Source organism: Eptesicus fuscus, chromosome 3 (genome assembly GCF_027574615.1).
Source record: "Eptesicus fuscus isolate TK198812 chromosome 3, DD_ASM_mEF_20220401, whole genome shotgun sequence".
Lineage (NCBI taxonomy): Eukaryota > Metazoa > Chordata > Mammalia > Chiroptera > Vespertilionidae > Eptesicus > Eptesicus fuscus.
In genome coordinates, this window is record NC_072475.1 from 80,119,583 (window position 1) to 80,135,833 (window position 16,251).

Consider the following 16,251-nt stretch of genomic DNA (forward strand, 5'->3'; position numbering starts at 1 on the left):
AGCCTGTGGACTGAAGGGTCCCAGGTTCTATTCGGGTCAAGGGCATATGCCCAGGGCGCGGAGGCTAGGGGGGTGGGGGTGGGGAAGAGTTGCACAATGGAAGGGGGGTGAGGGAGTCGATTCTAAACTCTTAGGACAAGCAGGGTCTTTCCGTGGGCGAGCCCTTACGGACCAATCATTTTCTTTACTCTCATCATAGGAAAAGAGCAGTACCCACATCTACAACAAAGGCCCAACATTTATGGTCATGAGCTCTTGTGCACCTTTTATAAGGGCAAACTGTATAAGCACAGGACACCCAGACGTTGACACACACACGAAAACACAGCCACGTGCTAGGGTCTGGTCCCGCGGCTCCGGTTCTTTGAAACTGAGCAGAGCAAAACTGTCTTCGCATCCGGTTTCAAACTTTCGACAATAACTTTAAGCAAAAAATAAAACCTAAAGCTTCAAAATAATTAATTAAAAATATAACATTTTGTTTTGCTTATGCATCTTCTTGCCTTTGTGCTTTTATGGGGATTTATTTTGAGTCTCCAAACCGATCCTGCCCAGGAGCACAGATGTGGAAACTGCGACGAGTTGGGCGCGGCTGCCGGGGAGGCGGGACGGAGGTTCTGACGCCATCGCTGCGGGGCGGAGGCGACGCGGTCTGAGGCGAGGTCCTGCGCGCTGCTGCTTCGGACCCCTGGCTGAGAGACAGCGAGTCTCTGCCCCCGTAAAAGCTTTTCCCTAGTGGTCCGCCCACGGCGAGTCCCGCGTGGAGATGGCAGACGATCTTGGAGACGACTGGTGGGAGAACCAGCCGGCAGGAGCCGCCAGCAGCCCAGGTACCCCCTCTGCCTGCGCTCCTGCGGGGCCTCCCCCGCCCCGAGCCCCTCCGCGCGCCCCCGCCCGGGCCGCCCCTGGCCGTCACCCGTTCCGTCCGGCTGCGGGGCGCACGGCCGAGGGAGCGCGCGGGCATCGCCGGGGCGGTGGTGCTGAGACTTGGCAACACGTGGAACCGATAAGTGTGACATTAACTCAGATCTGCCCGCCAGCCAGGAAGGGCCCTTTTCCAAGCCCTGTTTTTCTTTTCCTTATTTCTTAGTGGATAAGACCGTTTTCGAGAAGACACAGTTTGGGTTGTGGTGGTTAAGAATAACTCCTAGAGTAGGTGCGGACTGCTTCCGTTCAAACCGCGACTCCAGCCCCATAACACTGCTCCCCCCCCCACCCCCCATCTCTACAAAAAGGATAATAACAATGCCAATTTCATAAGGTTGTTGTGAAGGCTAAAGGAAGATAATATAAATGATTTACTGTAGCACAGTGCTTGGCACATAGTAAGTGTGTGGTAAATATAAACTGGAGTTTTTCTTGCTATCGTCGTCATAATGATGTAACTTGGGACTATTTGGAGCCTAAAGGAGGCTTGGAGATCTTCCGTTTGAACTCATTTTACAGTTGAGGAGCGTGAGACCTAAAGATGTAATTTGACAAGTGCACATAACTAGTTGGAATCAGAAACAAGACTAGAATTAAGTTCACACAATTCATACGGTGTTTGCTATGCTATGTGTACCCACTGCCAGTGCCGTGGGCATTTTATCCTAGAATAGATAGCATGAGGTAACTTCTCACCATAGATCTGGCATTGAACTTTTCAAGTCCCATAAGGCTTAATTATGTTCTTTGTCCTTCTTCAAAGTTGGCCGGCCTGTCTACTAGCTTCTGAGATTTTTTTAGGACAAGGCCAAAGTCTGATATATGTCCGTATAGTCCACAGGGCCCTGCACCTGATCGACACTTAATACATATTTGCTACAAACGTTAATGTTGAAATATGAGTTGTGAAATGGCTGTTAAAAACAACAAAATTCTACTAAAGCATGTTTCCACAAGGGCAGCTTTCAGTACAAACCGAGCAGATGTCATTTTTGTTTTAATACAATATTTCTTTAATAAAAATGTCTCCATTAAATATATTACTATTGATAGAGTACATGACCAATAGAAATGACCCTAAATGAATGGGATACATATATGATCTTGAGCAGAAGTCATTTTTTAAAAGTAGCCAATGTAATACGTCCTCGATTAAACTTCTTGACTCCTTTGCATCTTTATTCCTAGCAAATGCATCTCTGTGTTCCAAGGCACAAATAACTTTCTTTGTAGGCTGTGGTGTCCCATATTTACTTTAATTACCCTCTCCCCTTAACTCAGGTGTTAAAAGCTATATTTCTTAAAAGGATAGAGACCATTTAAGAACTAATTAAAATCTTTTCTAGTGGTGAAGGGAATCCTAATTCTTGATTCTAGTCCTGTCTCTTGCTGCTCACCAGCAATGTGTCTCTAAAGTTAGTTACCCTTTGGAAGGAGGGAAATCAACTTGTATTGAGCATCAGTTATGTGCTAGATGTTTTCATAAATAAGAATTTATTTCATCTTTATATCTTTTTTTTAATTTCTTTATTGATTAAGGTATCACATATTTGTCCTCGTCCCCCCATTCCCATCCCACCCCCCTCCCCACACATGCTCCCACCCCCCTATTGTCCTTAACCGCCGGTTAGTCTCATATGCCTGCACACAAGTCCTTTGGTTGATCTCCCCCTTTACCCCCACCCTTCCCTACCCTCCCCCCTTTATAATATCTTTAAAAGGTAAGTGTCATTTTTATAAATGAAAAACAGAAAAGTATTTTTCTGAGAAATACACAGCAAGGAAAAGATCTGGGAAGAGGTTAGTCAAATGTGCCTGACTTTCTAAGTCACAATTTTCCCACTATTACTACATGGCTTCTCGGGGCCTCATTATCATGATCTGTAAAATGAGGGTTCTTAGGGATTATCTTTTTAGGGGTTTTACCCACCAACAGTTCTAAACATTGAATCTAGTAGAACTTTAAAGTGCTACAGCCTCCTTCATCTAAGTTGCCAGAATCCCCATCAAGATAATACATTGGAGTTGCCAGGATCACCTTACTTTTTAGATTCCTTCTGAGCTTTGAAAATTACTAACATTAAATTTGTCAGAGGTCTTTGCTTTGTTAACTGCTTTTAGGTAAAGTGAGCTTGAGTGATAATTTACTGGTAATTTGCCTAACTAATCTGTATAGTATTTCTAATCTGGAAGAAATCACAGTTGAACCGATTCAGATTTCCTGATTCTTCCTACATTAATAGGGAAAAATCAGCCTAAAATGTGTAAGTTATGTTTTGTTTTGAAGTTCAAAGGAGAAATAGTACCTTAAATCAGAAAAAAGGAAAGATAGTTGTAATGATGCTTTTATTCCTGTTGTGTGCTACTTGTCTATAAAAATAAACATCTTTCTTTATCACCTGTTCCCAGTTCACACCAATGGTGACATTTTAGTCATTTATTCAACAAATATTTGCTGGTTTTACACTGTGTATAACAGCTGTCAAATGTATCCAGTTATCTGTTTATTATGTGTCTAAGCAAATATACTGTTTTTTGCTGTTCTCATGTCTTAGATGTGGTATGTAATTCGGAGACTCTTACTGAAGCTCTTGATCTAAATACGACCCTTTCTTCATATATCTCGTGGCTTTTCAAGATATGTCATTTTTATATTAGAATCCTGCATTGTAATGGAGCCCAATATGGAACCTGGCACTTGGTGTTTGGTAGATATTAGATGAATGAATGGATGGATGGATGAATGAATGAATGAATGCAAGATGCTGCAGATCTCTTGGCAGTTATATACATAAATAGACATATAATTTCTCATCCAATCCAGACACTTAGAGAGTGGAAAGCCATGCTGTTAGAGTTTTGCTGGAACTGTCCTGGTCCACCTGGCATGTGTGATCTCTCTATTGGTGACATTAATGGTGGTGATTGAAGTCATGGCCCAAGATAAGACAGCTGAGAGTTGCTTCTGTTGAGGAATGTGTAGTGCAGTCTTCTTCAGGCAGCAGAACCCAGGAATTATCTTACAGCATCTAATTTTTCCCCCACTTATTTTCTTATTCCCTGCCTTCCTTAACAAATTGTTTGAACTGATTTAAGTGAACAATACATGCAGTAGAATCATGACTGCAAAACATTAATGGTAAAGTGAGCAGACGTATCTGCCTGAGATTTCATGTAGTTGACTCAGTGTGAAGCTGAAAACAGAGAATGTCATTTACTGCATGGATTTCATGACTTAAGGAGCCGAGTTGGGAGTTCCTGGAGATAGAGATGGCCACTTGATCGCTCACTAACTTAAGAGAACACTGATTGTTTCCCCTTTTTATTCCAATAACATGCCTATTAAATTGCCAAGTCAAGTATCTAGTAGTCAGCTGGGTCTGGAGCTCCAGTTGGGTCAGGGCTGTAGATACTGATATAGGAATGACTGGCAAACATATAGCTTACTTTTAAAGAGGATGGTCTTAACAATCTGCAAAACTCTTAGCCTACACTTCTTTTAGGTGGGTTTTTCATATGATTTCCCTAGTTAATTCTGAATCTTGGATGTCATCTCTTACCAAGCATCTAACTAGAAAACTGAAGTCTGAGGACACTTCTGTGTATAGTGTGGAAGACTGCAGATAATAATACTAACTTGGATTTGTTGAGTGCTTACTATGTGACAAATAATGTTTTGATTGCTCATTTAATCTTCATAAGTACCCCATGAAGTAGTTAACTATTGTTTTTCCCATTTTATAGATAAGGAAATTGAGGTGCTAAATAGTTAAATTATTTGCCCAGTGTTATTCACTTAGTAAGTGAGGAAGCTGTATTCATAGGCAGGTAATCTGAAACCAGTCTGTGCACTTAAATTTCTCATAGATAATTATTCTAATTATCAGTGGTAGGAGGATCATCTCTAAAATAACAATTCTTTATCAATTTAAAGAGGTTCATATCTTATAAACCCTTCTGTTTATATGGATCATTGTTATCAAACTGTGTCTATTAACCTCTAGTCTCCTTAAGTTTGCTCTTCTAAAGAACATTGATTACTTGGATACAAATAAGTAGGTTGCACCATTGCAACCTACTCTACCATCTCTACCAGGAACTCAAACTTGATCCTAGAGCTCAAGGCTCAGATACCTGGCTGTCTTCGTAAAATCTTTACTTATTTCATAGGAATGTCAAATGCAAAAGAGACCCAATTACCGAATTATTCCCAAATCTGCCTCTTCTCCAGACTTCCTTATCTCAGTAAATTAAATAACCAGCTACCCAATTTCACAAAGAAAGGCCAAGGAATATCCTGATTTATTCATATTTGGATTTAGTTTTATAAATTATGTTTTGAAAGGGGACAACAGACTTTTGCTTTGTAAATGAGCCAGTAATTGCTACAGGTGACAGCTTTTGTCATTTAGAATCAATGTGATTGTACATTTTGTTTGTGATTGCTGAAATGGGCATTGTAAATTTTTTTGGTAATATTTAATATGTTTTATAGTATCTCCTTCAAATCATGTTGCTTTATCTATGCTGAATTCCTTTTCAAAATGACAAAGTAGGGGAACACTTTGGATCTTTCCTTTAAACCTGAATAACCCAGGGGTTTTTTTGTGGCTTTTTTTTTTTTTTTTTCCTTTTTCACATGAAAGTTAGGCCTATAGGCAGCCATGCATAGTAAATGTTGTAGAGCAGTGACTCTACATGTAAAACCCAGACTTGGAATATTTACAGTAGATTTTGATAACATACAACAGAGGATCAACTTTCAGGGCATGTTATTTTCAAAATCATTTATTGAGCTCTCACACTTGGCCCTATTTTAGACACTTGTAATGGAATTAGAGGGGGGAAAGCATAATCTGCTTACATTATGGTATTTGCACATTGATGCAGTTCAATCAAAATTCAAATAATATTTCTTTAAGACATAAGTTCAGGGGCAAAAAGGGGCAGGATAACTTTTAAAAGGCGAGATGAAGGAGAATGGAGAGAGAGGGAGTGCTACATTGTTCTGAACTTGACTATAACATATGGACCCACAGATAACCTTCATGAGCTAGTTTTATATATTAAGTAGGACAAGGGTCTCAAGGTCTGGGCTGTTCTTACTAAATGTTCTTCTTGCTAAACGTTAAAATGTAGCACAGTGTTTGCAGACCAGCTGTAAATAGGATAAGCTTGACAAGAACCCAACTTGATAAGCCAACTGCAAAGAAGAAATCAGCATGTGAAATTGACAAAATCTACAATAATAAAAGCATAATATGCAAATCGACTGAACCGCCATCCAGACATCCTTCCAGATGACCTTCCGGACAAAGCCGGGGCTGCAGCCGCAGCTGTGAGGGAGGGATTGAGGCAGCCACCGCAGCTGCGAAGGCCTACTCTTGCACGAATTTCATGCATCGGGCCTCTAGTAGTGTATATAAGCAAATGGTTAAGCCTCCCTTTAGGGAGGTAGAGCTTTGGATATGAATACCCTGACTCTTGACTTGCTGGAAGTAAATAAAACTGCCTTCAGACAACCACATCTCATTTTTGAATTGAGAGCACCCCAAAGTGGCAAACCTCTTGAATTCGGTAACATAATACAATTTCCATGATCCTTGAAAGTGATTAAAACAAATTCTTGACAACAATTATGAATACGTAAAGGTACAGTTTACACATCTGTCTCCAAATCATAAGTACATTAGTAGTTCTGCTGTAATTTTGCTAAGTGTCTATGAATTTTTTTGAAAAATACCAGGAATTTGGAAATACTAGAAATACTTCCATTCAACAATAAGTAACACATTATTTTGTGGCACACATTCTTTGACGTGCTCTTATCTGATGTTCTTTTGTTGAACATTTTAGTGCATTCATAGAATTAAACATTTTACTATATATCACAAACAGCTTGAAATATCATTTCTCCATTTTCATCAGCTTTCATAGGATTGCTAATTGAATTATTAGTATTTACTAGTTGATTAAGTTTTTCTTAAGCTCTTGTTCCTGAGTTCTTTGTTAGACTAGTTCACACTAGAGCAGAGTTCGGCAAACTTCTTTTATAAAAGAACAGATAGTATATATTTTAGGCTTTTCTAGCCAGGCAGTTACTGCTACAGCTACCTGACTGCCATTCTAGCAAAAATACAATCGCAGACAGTAAATATGTTAACAAACATGTGTGGCTGTATCCCAATAGAACTTTATCAACAGACACCAAAATTTGAATTTCATGTAATTTTCACATCTCACAAAATTTTCTTCTTATGAGGAACAGACAGTGGGCGGAATTTGTGCCCCAGATTAGAGTCAGACTCCAAGTTGTATGTCACACGTCCCCAGAAAAAGGAAAACTGAAACATAACCCAGGAAGAGTTATGTTTTACATTCATTACTCCATTACTCAGTCCTTAGTTATCAGTCATATATTAGAGCAGTCACATTCCTAAAATCAGATTCAGGCACACCTTGGAGATATTGCAGTTTCAATTCCAGACCACCGCAGTAAAGCCAAGTATTGCAAAAATGTGAAGTCGTAATCTTTTTGCTGTGGGAAGATCTTGCCTTCAGTTTGTAAAAAACACACTTGTGTGCCTATACTTTATTTCAAACAGTTACAAGATTAGAAATCACTGAAGCTAAATAAGTGAAGGGCTAAGAAAAGATTCCAGGATAAAAGTATCAGATTATTAAAATGTATGTTACATATTGGATTTATTTTCATTCATTTGGATTTTTATCTTCTTCCTACATAAAGTCACTGTAGAATTATTACGACAGCTTCTTTTATTTTCATTGTTCTTCAGAGGGGCTGCATTTCAGCAGAAAATGGGACAGGACTATGCTCAGGAGACAGGATTCTTTTTATTTTAGTTTTGTTATAGGTCCAACACCATTTTATTGAACTCCAAATAATATTCCCAGTTCTTAGATATTTATGCATTTTCATTGTATTACATATTACTTAACATAAGTATGATTTTGGTTGGTAATCCTTTTGTTAAAATAGACTTGGTTAGTTTAAAGACTTTTAATAGGATTAGAACTGTATTACCATTTAAAGCAGATTTCTGCTGATTGCCAGAGAAGTATAGCTATTTTCCTACCTTGTTTTTAGTACTTTATACAATACCTTGTCCCTCTTTTCTTTCTTGCTCTTGAACTTAGGCCAGCTTGCCATGAAACTGTATTTAGGGAGTCTCCCAACATAGGAGAAAACAATTTTGGAATCTCCAACATAAAACATAATTTGCACTCCTCTTCAAGGTAAAACGTTCCCAGAGTATTCTGATTTGCTGGGACTGTTGTTGGTACTTTTTTTTCCTATGCTTCTTTTCAGTCTATTTGGTTTCCATTATAGGAGGTCCAGTGTTTTTTCTTTCCATTAGTATAATTATCAGTGTTGAATGTTACCCAGCATAACTTCTCTTCCTGACTCTATCATACACCATTGCCATATCTTAGCACATTTTTTCACTTATGGCTTGACTGAATAGCCCTTCTTTCTTTAATTCACTCTTCCTCTGATCACTTAACATTACCTGATTATGTCAGACACAGTGCTACACAGCACTACCCACCAGTTACTTTCCTCTGAATTGTCTTTGCACTTCTCTCTGAATTGTCTCTTGTACTATTTTTGGTGTCACAGCTTCATCACCTTTGTTTGTAGTCCACTCTTTCCACTATTCTCTTACTGCTTTCCTTTACTTTAGACTTTTCTACTTCAGACTTTTCATTCACCTGGCCTCCCCACCTTCTCCCTTTGCCACTTGCCTTCTGGGGCTGCTGCACATCATCCCTCTTTCTGACATGCATAGTCTGGTCCTGCCCATGCTTCCAGCCCTTCTCCTCCTCCTGGAAATAGGAGTGGGCTTGGTGGCATCCATGCATTGAAGCAGGCTTGACTTAATGATGAGTGTGGAGAATGACAGTTTCTTTGCTCCTGCTCCATTGGTTCCATCTCAGGACAGCTGTCTGAAACAGTGTCCTTAGCCATGAGGATTTCTTTCATCATGCCTCCAGTTCTCCATGCAGGATCACAGAAAACATTGGGTCATGCGCTTCTTTTTTTTTTTTTTTCTGGCTGAAACTTTATGAAATATAACTGTCTCTCATGTCCAAAATGCCTTGTCTTAAAACATCATTGTATTACTCTGTCCACACTGAGTTACAGACACATCTTTTTCTTGATTCAGTAAGAGTGTTCAGTGTGATGAAAATAATTACTTTAGCTTCCTGTCAGGAGACTGAGTTCTGTCTTATAGATGACTGGTTGAATCCAACATTTTGTAGTTAGACATACTCATGGATTATCACAACTGGAAGAGACCTGAAGAATTGTTCAGCTGTCCTGTTTTATGTATGAGAAACTCAACACCTCAACTAATGAATGAGCTCAGTGTCAAATGAGTGAAAAACCGGGTTTGGAATTTGAGTCTCCTGATGCCAAGTTTTTGTTGCATCAACTGATTTTTCTATAGCATTGATTCAGGGAAGAGATATTGATTAAAGAATGTCCTATGAAATAATAAATTATGTTTTTATCACCTAGGACAATGATTCATATCTCCCTAAAATAACTCAATATCAGTGAACTTTGATTCTCCAATGTCCTGATTGCTTATAGAAAGCAGCAATACCAGTCTAAAATGATTTGTCTTACAAGCCGGTGATTGCCTTACAATATGAGTCCATGGCCTGGTATATACAGAAGGAACAACCTACTAGAAATATGGGACAGAAGATTAAGTACCAGCAGTCAAGTGTGCATACTGTACCAGCAATTATCAGGTAGGCCACACAATAGATGTGTTTAGCTATTACTCATTTTTGTTGTTTGTTTTCTCCTGTAAAAATGGTAAGAATTTCCACTTTTTAATTTTCTCCTGCTCATAAAGAAATCCGTTTTAGACCTTAAATATGATTTTAATTGATGTAAGTAATATTACTTTCTTAAAGCAGATTAGGAATTCTCACCAGCACATCTTCTTAGCAAAATATGAATCAATCAAGTTTTGTGGAATGAAGGATTCTGGGTTCACCAGAAAACTTTTGAATTGTCCTAGTGAATTCAGTCCTATTCCAGGATAGTGATAAATAGTCCCAATTTTGGGTTGGATTGCAGGTAGGATGAGGATTTGGGGGGTATGTCTGGGCTTGTGATTGTGCATATATGCATTTACACAAATATAGGTGAAAATAATTGTAGTTGTGCTACTCTTTCAGTGTGACATTCATTTACCAGGTCCAGAAACCTGTGAATAAACCACCTGTCAGTTTGCTGCTGCTTCATTTCCTGGAGAGATGGCTTGTCCTCTTTGGCCTTCCATAGTGGTAATTTCAGCTTTCCAGGTCTTTCTGTAGGTTAATGTATCCAGGCAGTGCATTGGCATGACTTACCTTTTCCCTCCCATGTGCAGGAAAGTGTTGGAGGTGACAGTCCTTATGATGTGGAGCTTCCCATAGCCAGTGTGGTTAATGGGCTTATCCATTGGCCCTGGGGGAGGTTTAGGGGGAAGCTTAGTGATGCCTGTAGATTTTGGTTTAGGGATCCGTGTTGGGATTCTCTGCTTGCATACCTCCTTGATCTTGAATTAAACAGAAGAACAAAAGGTAGTTAATGGTACAGTTGGTGGAGAAGCAGACATTTTTAGGACATGGAGTCAGCTTGGAGGATTTGGCTTCTTTGAAAGCACTGGGTTCTCGGGCGGGGGGGTGGGGGGACATCAGATTAAAAATTGCCAGGTTTAGAAAAAAAAAAAAGAAACTTCAATAAAGCAAGTCAATATGTGTTGAGCATGTGCTACACGCAAGGCTCTCAACAGCCTACCTAGTACTAAATAGGTTATTTTTCTTGCATTTTGGCAATCACAGTACTATGGTGGGAGATAAACAGGAGTAGTATTCCATATTATTCTCAAAGGGTCATGAGATTGCCAGAGAACGTTTAATTTAATTGAGGAGGTCTAAGAAAGCCTCAAGAAGGAAGTAGCGTGACTTAACTTGGGCCTCTGAAGACTTTTGGGTTTTTAATAGCAGGAATGGGAGGGCATTCCAGAGTAAGGAAATACTTTTAACAGTAGAATGAAGGAATACACTTGGCAGTGTCCCTGAGATAGGAAATTGAACACAGTTGAGAAATGAAGTGACTTTACATGTATAATAATAAAAGCATATATGCTAATTAGACTGGACAGCCAAACGACCTTTCGGACATCATTCCAGACATCCTTCTGGATGAAGCCACGGCAGTGGGTGCCACGGCAGAGGTGGTTAGGGGCGATGAGGCAGGCAGGCAGAGTGGTTAGGGGTGATCAGGCAGGCAGGTGAGTGGTTAGGGGTGATCAGGCAGGCAGGCAGAGTGGTTAGGGGCAGTCAGGCAGGCCGGCAGGCAGGCAGGCAGGTGAGTGGTTAGGAGCCAGCGGTCCCGGATTGCGAGAGGGATGTCCGACTGCTGGTTTAGGCCCGATCCCTAAACCGGCAGTCAGACATCCCCCGAGGGGGTCCCAAATTGCAAGAGGGTGCAGGCTGGGCTGAGGGGACCCCGCCCCCAACCCCATGCACAAATTTCATGCACCGGGCCTCTAATTAGGTTATATTTGGGATGTAGAATGGGAATGTACACGGGGCCACATAGGAAAATTGTACTGATTATATAGATAGTGTGTAAATGAGGTGGGAGGAGGTCCTGGGGGAGATTAATAAGGATATGGGTTGGGGGAAGACACAGTGTAGAGATAGAATTGTATTAATATTTGTTCCCTGTTAGTGTATGAGGGGTGAGAGGACTCACAGTTAAATGATCTGGACTGGGAGAGTGGGTTGTGGAAAGTGAAGAGTAAAATCTTGACTAAGTTCATATTCACTTAGAAATATAGTTATTTCATGTATTAAGGAAAAATACTCTTATATGAGAACACATTGTTGAAGAGATAGGAAAAGGTAACTGTATTTCTCCCATTATAATCCAGTATTGATAGTTACTATTATTTCTCCCTCTTTGCTTGCATCATCCTTTCCTTCCTATGAGCTTAAAAATGTAAATCTTTTAAAAATGCATTATAGTTTTCATCATAGATTTTTATACTGTTCTTATGGGAGCCCTTCTTATGTTTTTTGTTTTCACATTTATTATACTGATAAAGTACAGTGAAGTCCCTTTATCTCTTTATGTAAACATTCACTATTTAAAATGCCACCTAACTTTTATAGCAACCATAGTTAGATTTTCAAATAAACACTACACAGACTTGGTTAAAATATGAATCCTATATATTAAAAGGCTAATATGCAAATAGACCGAACGGCAGAACGACTGGTCGCTATGATGTGTACTGACCACCAGGGGTCAGACGCTCAATGCAGGAGCTGCCCCTTGGTGGTCAGTGCACTCCCAGGGAGGGGGGAGCACCACTCAGCCAGAAGCTGGGTTCATGGCTGGCGAGCGCAGTGGCAGTGGTGGGAGCCTCTCCTGCCTCCATGGCAGCACTAAAGATGTCCGACTGCCTAAGCCAGGGGTCCTCAAACTTTTTAAACAGGGGGCCAGTTCATTGTCCCTCAGACCGTTTGAGGGCCGGACTATAGTTTAAAAAAAAACTATGAACAAATTCCTATGCACACTGCACGTATCTTATTTTGAAGTAAAAAAACAAAACGGCAAAAACACCCGCATGTGGCCCGTGGGCCATAGTTTGAGGACGCCTGGCCTAAGCCATCAGTTGGACATCCCCTGAGGGCAACGAGAGGGCACAGTCTGGGCTGAGGGACCCCCCAAGTGCACGAATTTCGTGCACAGGGCCTCTAGTCTTCCAATAAAGGATAAATTGTATGGGTAATATGCTTTCTGTTGGTATATTTAGTCAGCATAGCAAATGAGATGTCGATATCCTGATTCAGTCTCCACCTTATATAAATGGTATTCCTACCTTTCATCCTGACCTCATGGTCTCATCCTCAGTGTGGAAATGCTCATTCAATGCTTTTACCTTTCAAATAGGTACAGCTTTTTTTTTTTTTTTTTTTAAATAATTAAACTCAGTGCCCAGTAATAGTTTGATGAGATGGGTGACCTCTTGATAATTAGGAGAGTAGTTTGTTGTATGTGTATCAAGATCCCTAAAACTCACACTCACCCACTCATTCATTTTTTTGCTTGGAATTTTTTTTCTAGGAAATAATCAGAGATGCTCACAAGGCTTGTTTTAACATTACACCATAATCATATGAATAATATTATGCTGTCTTTAAATAAATAATGCTTTTGAAGATATAAAAGTGTTTATTCAGAAATGTGAAAAGCAGGATTAAAAACTTTATATATGCTTTCACTTGTGTGTGTGAAGAGAATACTGGAGAACATACACCAGTGGCATCAGTGGTTAACTCTGGTTAGTAGAGTTATAGATTTTTATGCTCTACATTTTCTCTACTAACTTTACACTTAGAAAAGACAACACTAAGTTATACTAAAGGATAAAAAAGGAAGGAAACACTTCAGAGATCAGAACATTTCTGTGAACATCAGCCATATTGTTCAAACCATGACTAATAGCAGCTGCAGTTGAAATTTGTGGTGGACTAATTCAAGTCAGCTGATCTTGTGACTATAGCATTAATTAAAGCTTTTCTAAGATAGGTTTCTGTGATGTCCTTTAATTTTGTCAATTTAGATTGGTTCTATTATACAAAAATCTGTGTTGGGATTTTATTTAAATTGCAGATTCCTTGGTCTTCCTCTTAGAAGTTATAATGTATTTGTCCATAGATGCAACCAGTAATCCACATTTTAATAAACTCTCAGAGTGATTCATCTGATGCAGGTGCTCAGCCTGCCACACTTTGAGAAATACTGCCATAGTTTGAACCTCCTTTAGATGTAAGCTTTAAGTCTTTCACCTGGAACTTTGGCCTACCTGGATGGGGGAGGTTTAACACTGTGAAAGGTCAGAGCTTCCTGTCCCAGTGGTTACGGGATGCTTATCAGAACCACCTGCGGGGCTGTTAAAACACTACACATGCCCAGATCACATCTCAGCACCCACTGACTTTGTCTAGGACTGGGATATGGGCATGTGAGTGTTTGAGGAGCACCACAGGTTATTCAGAACTGGAATCTGCCCGATAAACTGACCAGTATGGAACACAGTATTGGTGGGCTTGTTTTTTAAAAGCTATACTGATGTGTTGGTGAAAGCAGTGTGTCTTGGGATAGTGGTCATTGGTAGGGCCAGTTGCCCAAAAGTTATTGGTTTCCCATTGTTTCTACACATGGATGCTGCAAGCTAATTTGGGGTTTTTATAACTCTGATTTCACTACATAGTTTTTACCTCTAGATGTCAGCAAAGGCTGGTTATTTTGTTAGGATAACCCTAAATGTCATTCCCAAATCTTAAAAAAAATGATGCTGTATTTTTTTTAGTTTGTTTTCTTGTACGAATTTTATACTTGGGCATGTTTCAGTAAATGAGGTATGAACCATTACAATATGTCATCTCTTGGATCATTTTTATAGAACAGTATGTCAAATAGTTCCAAGAAAGTTTTATCCAAATTAGGAGTGGGTATTGAAAGGAATCCATGCATATGGCTCTTTTAAGACCACACAGTGAATGTTCTACTCAGAGTTTGAGACTCCTGGGTTTCATCAGAAAGCAGATGTCTTGGACGAGATTAAGGAAGTGCAAAGCGCATGCATAGAAGAAAAAAAAAATTTTTTTTTTTTACATAGTTCAACGTGAAATTGGGATTTGGAATAGATAACAAGTTTGAAGGATGCTGAGTTCAGTGAGACAGAGGCATCGGTTTTATCTAGAGAGCAGTAGGAAAAAAAAGGATATATTTGTAGAATGTATTCCTTGAATTCTTAAAATGTTGGCTTATTTGGTCCATTGGTTCTAAAACAAACTGAGCAATCTACAAGACTTCCTGGTTATAAAAGTCATTAGGTGGCAGTGAGTTTTAGTGGGCAAAAGTACAGGAAGGTGAAGATGTCTTTAGTTTTAGTTGAAGTCTTAGTTCTATAGCCTGGTTTCTAATTGATCCTTGCACTCTTTCACATTACCATGGAGGGCAAACATATATTAGGAAAAAATCAGCATTTATGGGGATATTATCAGGTCCTAGTTAGACAGCTGGAGTCAGGATGTTTCCTTTTTTCTAAATGAAATGAATTTTGTAAGCTCTTTGAACTTTTTAGAGATATATTGGCAACATATTGTTTAAGTAAGCAGTGCACCCTTAGGAGTGTTCCTAACACCAAGGACTTCAGGACCCTCATTACAACTTTAGCTCCAGAGATTCAAAGGCTCAAGACTCCTAAAGACCTCAGATCATTTTGATTTGTGGTCACTGGGGTGGTGCAGGGAGGGGACGGATTCAGGGCCACCTGACTCCCTCGGGAACCCAGTTATGGAATGAGCAGTCAAAGCTGGATGTTATCAGAATGACAGTCTTTTGTTGTTGTTTTTTTGAATCTCTGTTTAATGGGAAAGTGCCTAAATAATGATGATGGATATGGTAATGAAAAGGAGGAAATGTAAACTGGAGAAAAATATCTTTGAAATATTGTTTTTCTCCTTTCTTTTGTCTTTTGTATTGTTTGATAAATCACTGCTAATTTGAAGGGGGTTGGGGAGGGGAAATAACAGATAATGAATCTGGCAGATAGCCCAGAATTTTATATGCTGCTTTGGCTTCTTTTCTCTTGTTTTCTCAGAATTTCCTCATTATACAGTAAAACTTTATCACTAAAGATTTTATAGTTTTATATGGCAAGAGGTTCTTCAAAAGGAAACTGTGTAGTTTGATTAGCTTGTTCCCATTAATCTCCTGTGAGAGAATATTTGGTTTTAAATATTGTTGCAGTGCTGTGATTTATATTAAAGAGTTGTCTAGTTTCTGAGGTGAAAGTTAGAGGAAATTGATGCATTTTTAAAATAATGTGACATGGTTTGTGGTTATATCTATTCACCTCCCAACCTTTCTGTGGTAATTACACCATGGGCAGTGAGGGCAATCCAATAATAAATATTGAAATACAGTTTTGGAAAATCATTCCTAACCCCAGTTGCTTCCATTTTGTGCCCAAACACATAACATCACATGTAGAAATAGTAGGTTAAAATAAAATATACTAACCTTAAAATGTCTTCCTTGTTTATCCCCTTTCTTTTTATTCATCTGTCAGATTTTTCATTTTAGATTTTTTTTTTTTTTTGGTATCTTCCCCCTTATTTTTTTTTTTTTGGTATCTTCCCCCTTATATTCACTTATTTGCACCCATTTAAATTTTTAAAGTCATTTGCAGGCTTACATTTTACAACAGCCGTGGG

The 16,251-nt window shown here is 39.3% G+C and overlaps 2 protein-coding genes across 2 annotated transcripts in view; one reads left to right on the forward strand and one right to left on the reverse strand.

Moving 5' to 3' along the window:
- The first annotated feature begins 506 nt into the window (after positions 1–506).
- The window catches only part of CMSS1 (cms1 ribosomal small subunit homolog), a 398,213-nt gene continuing 382,468 nt past the window's right edge, over positions 507–16,251 (forward strand). Inside the window, exon 1 of the mRNA XM_028134803.2 lies at positions 507–830. Coding sequence (XP_027990604.1) covers positions 767–830 — 64 coding nt within the window. The 5' untranslated portion in view covers positions 507–766. The remainder of the gene's footprint in view (positions 831–16,251) is intronic.
- LOC114226681 (filamin A-interacting protein 1-like) overlaps positions 10,312–16,251 on the reverse strand; it is a 123,863-nt gene continuing 117,923 nt past the window's right edge. The window contains exon 4 of the mRNA XM_028134804.2: positions 10,312–10,508. Coding sequence (XP_027990605.2) covers positions 10,364–10,508 — 145 coding nt within the window. The 3' untranslated portion in view covers positions 10,312–10,363. The remainder of the gene's footprint in view (positions 10,509–16,251) is intronic.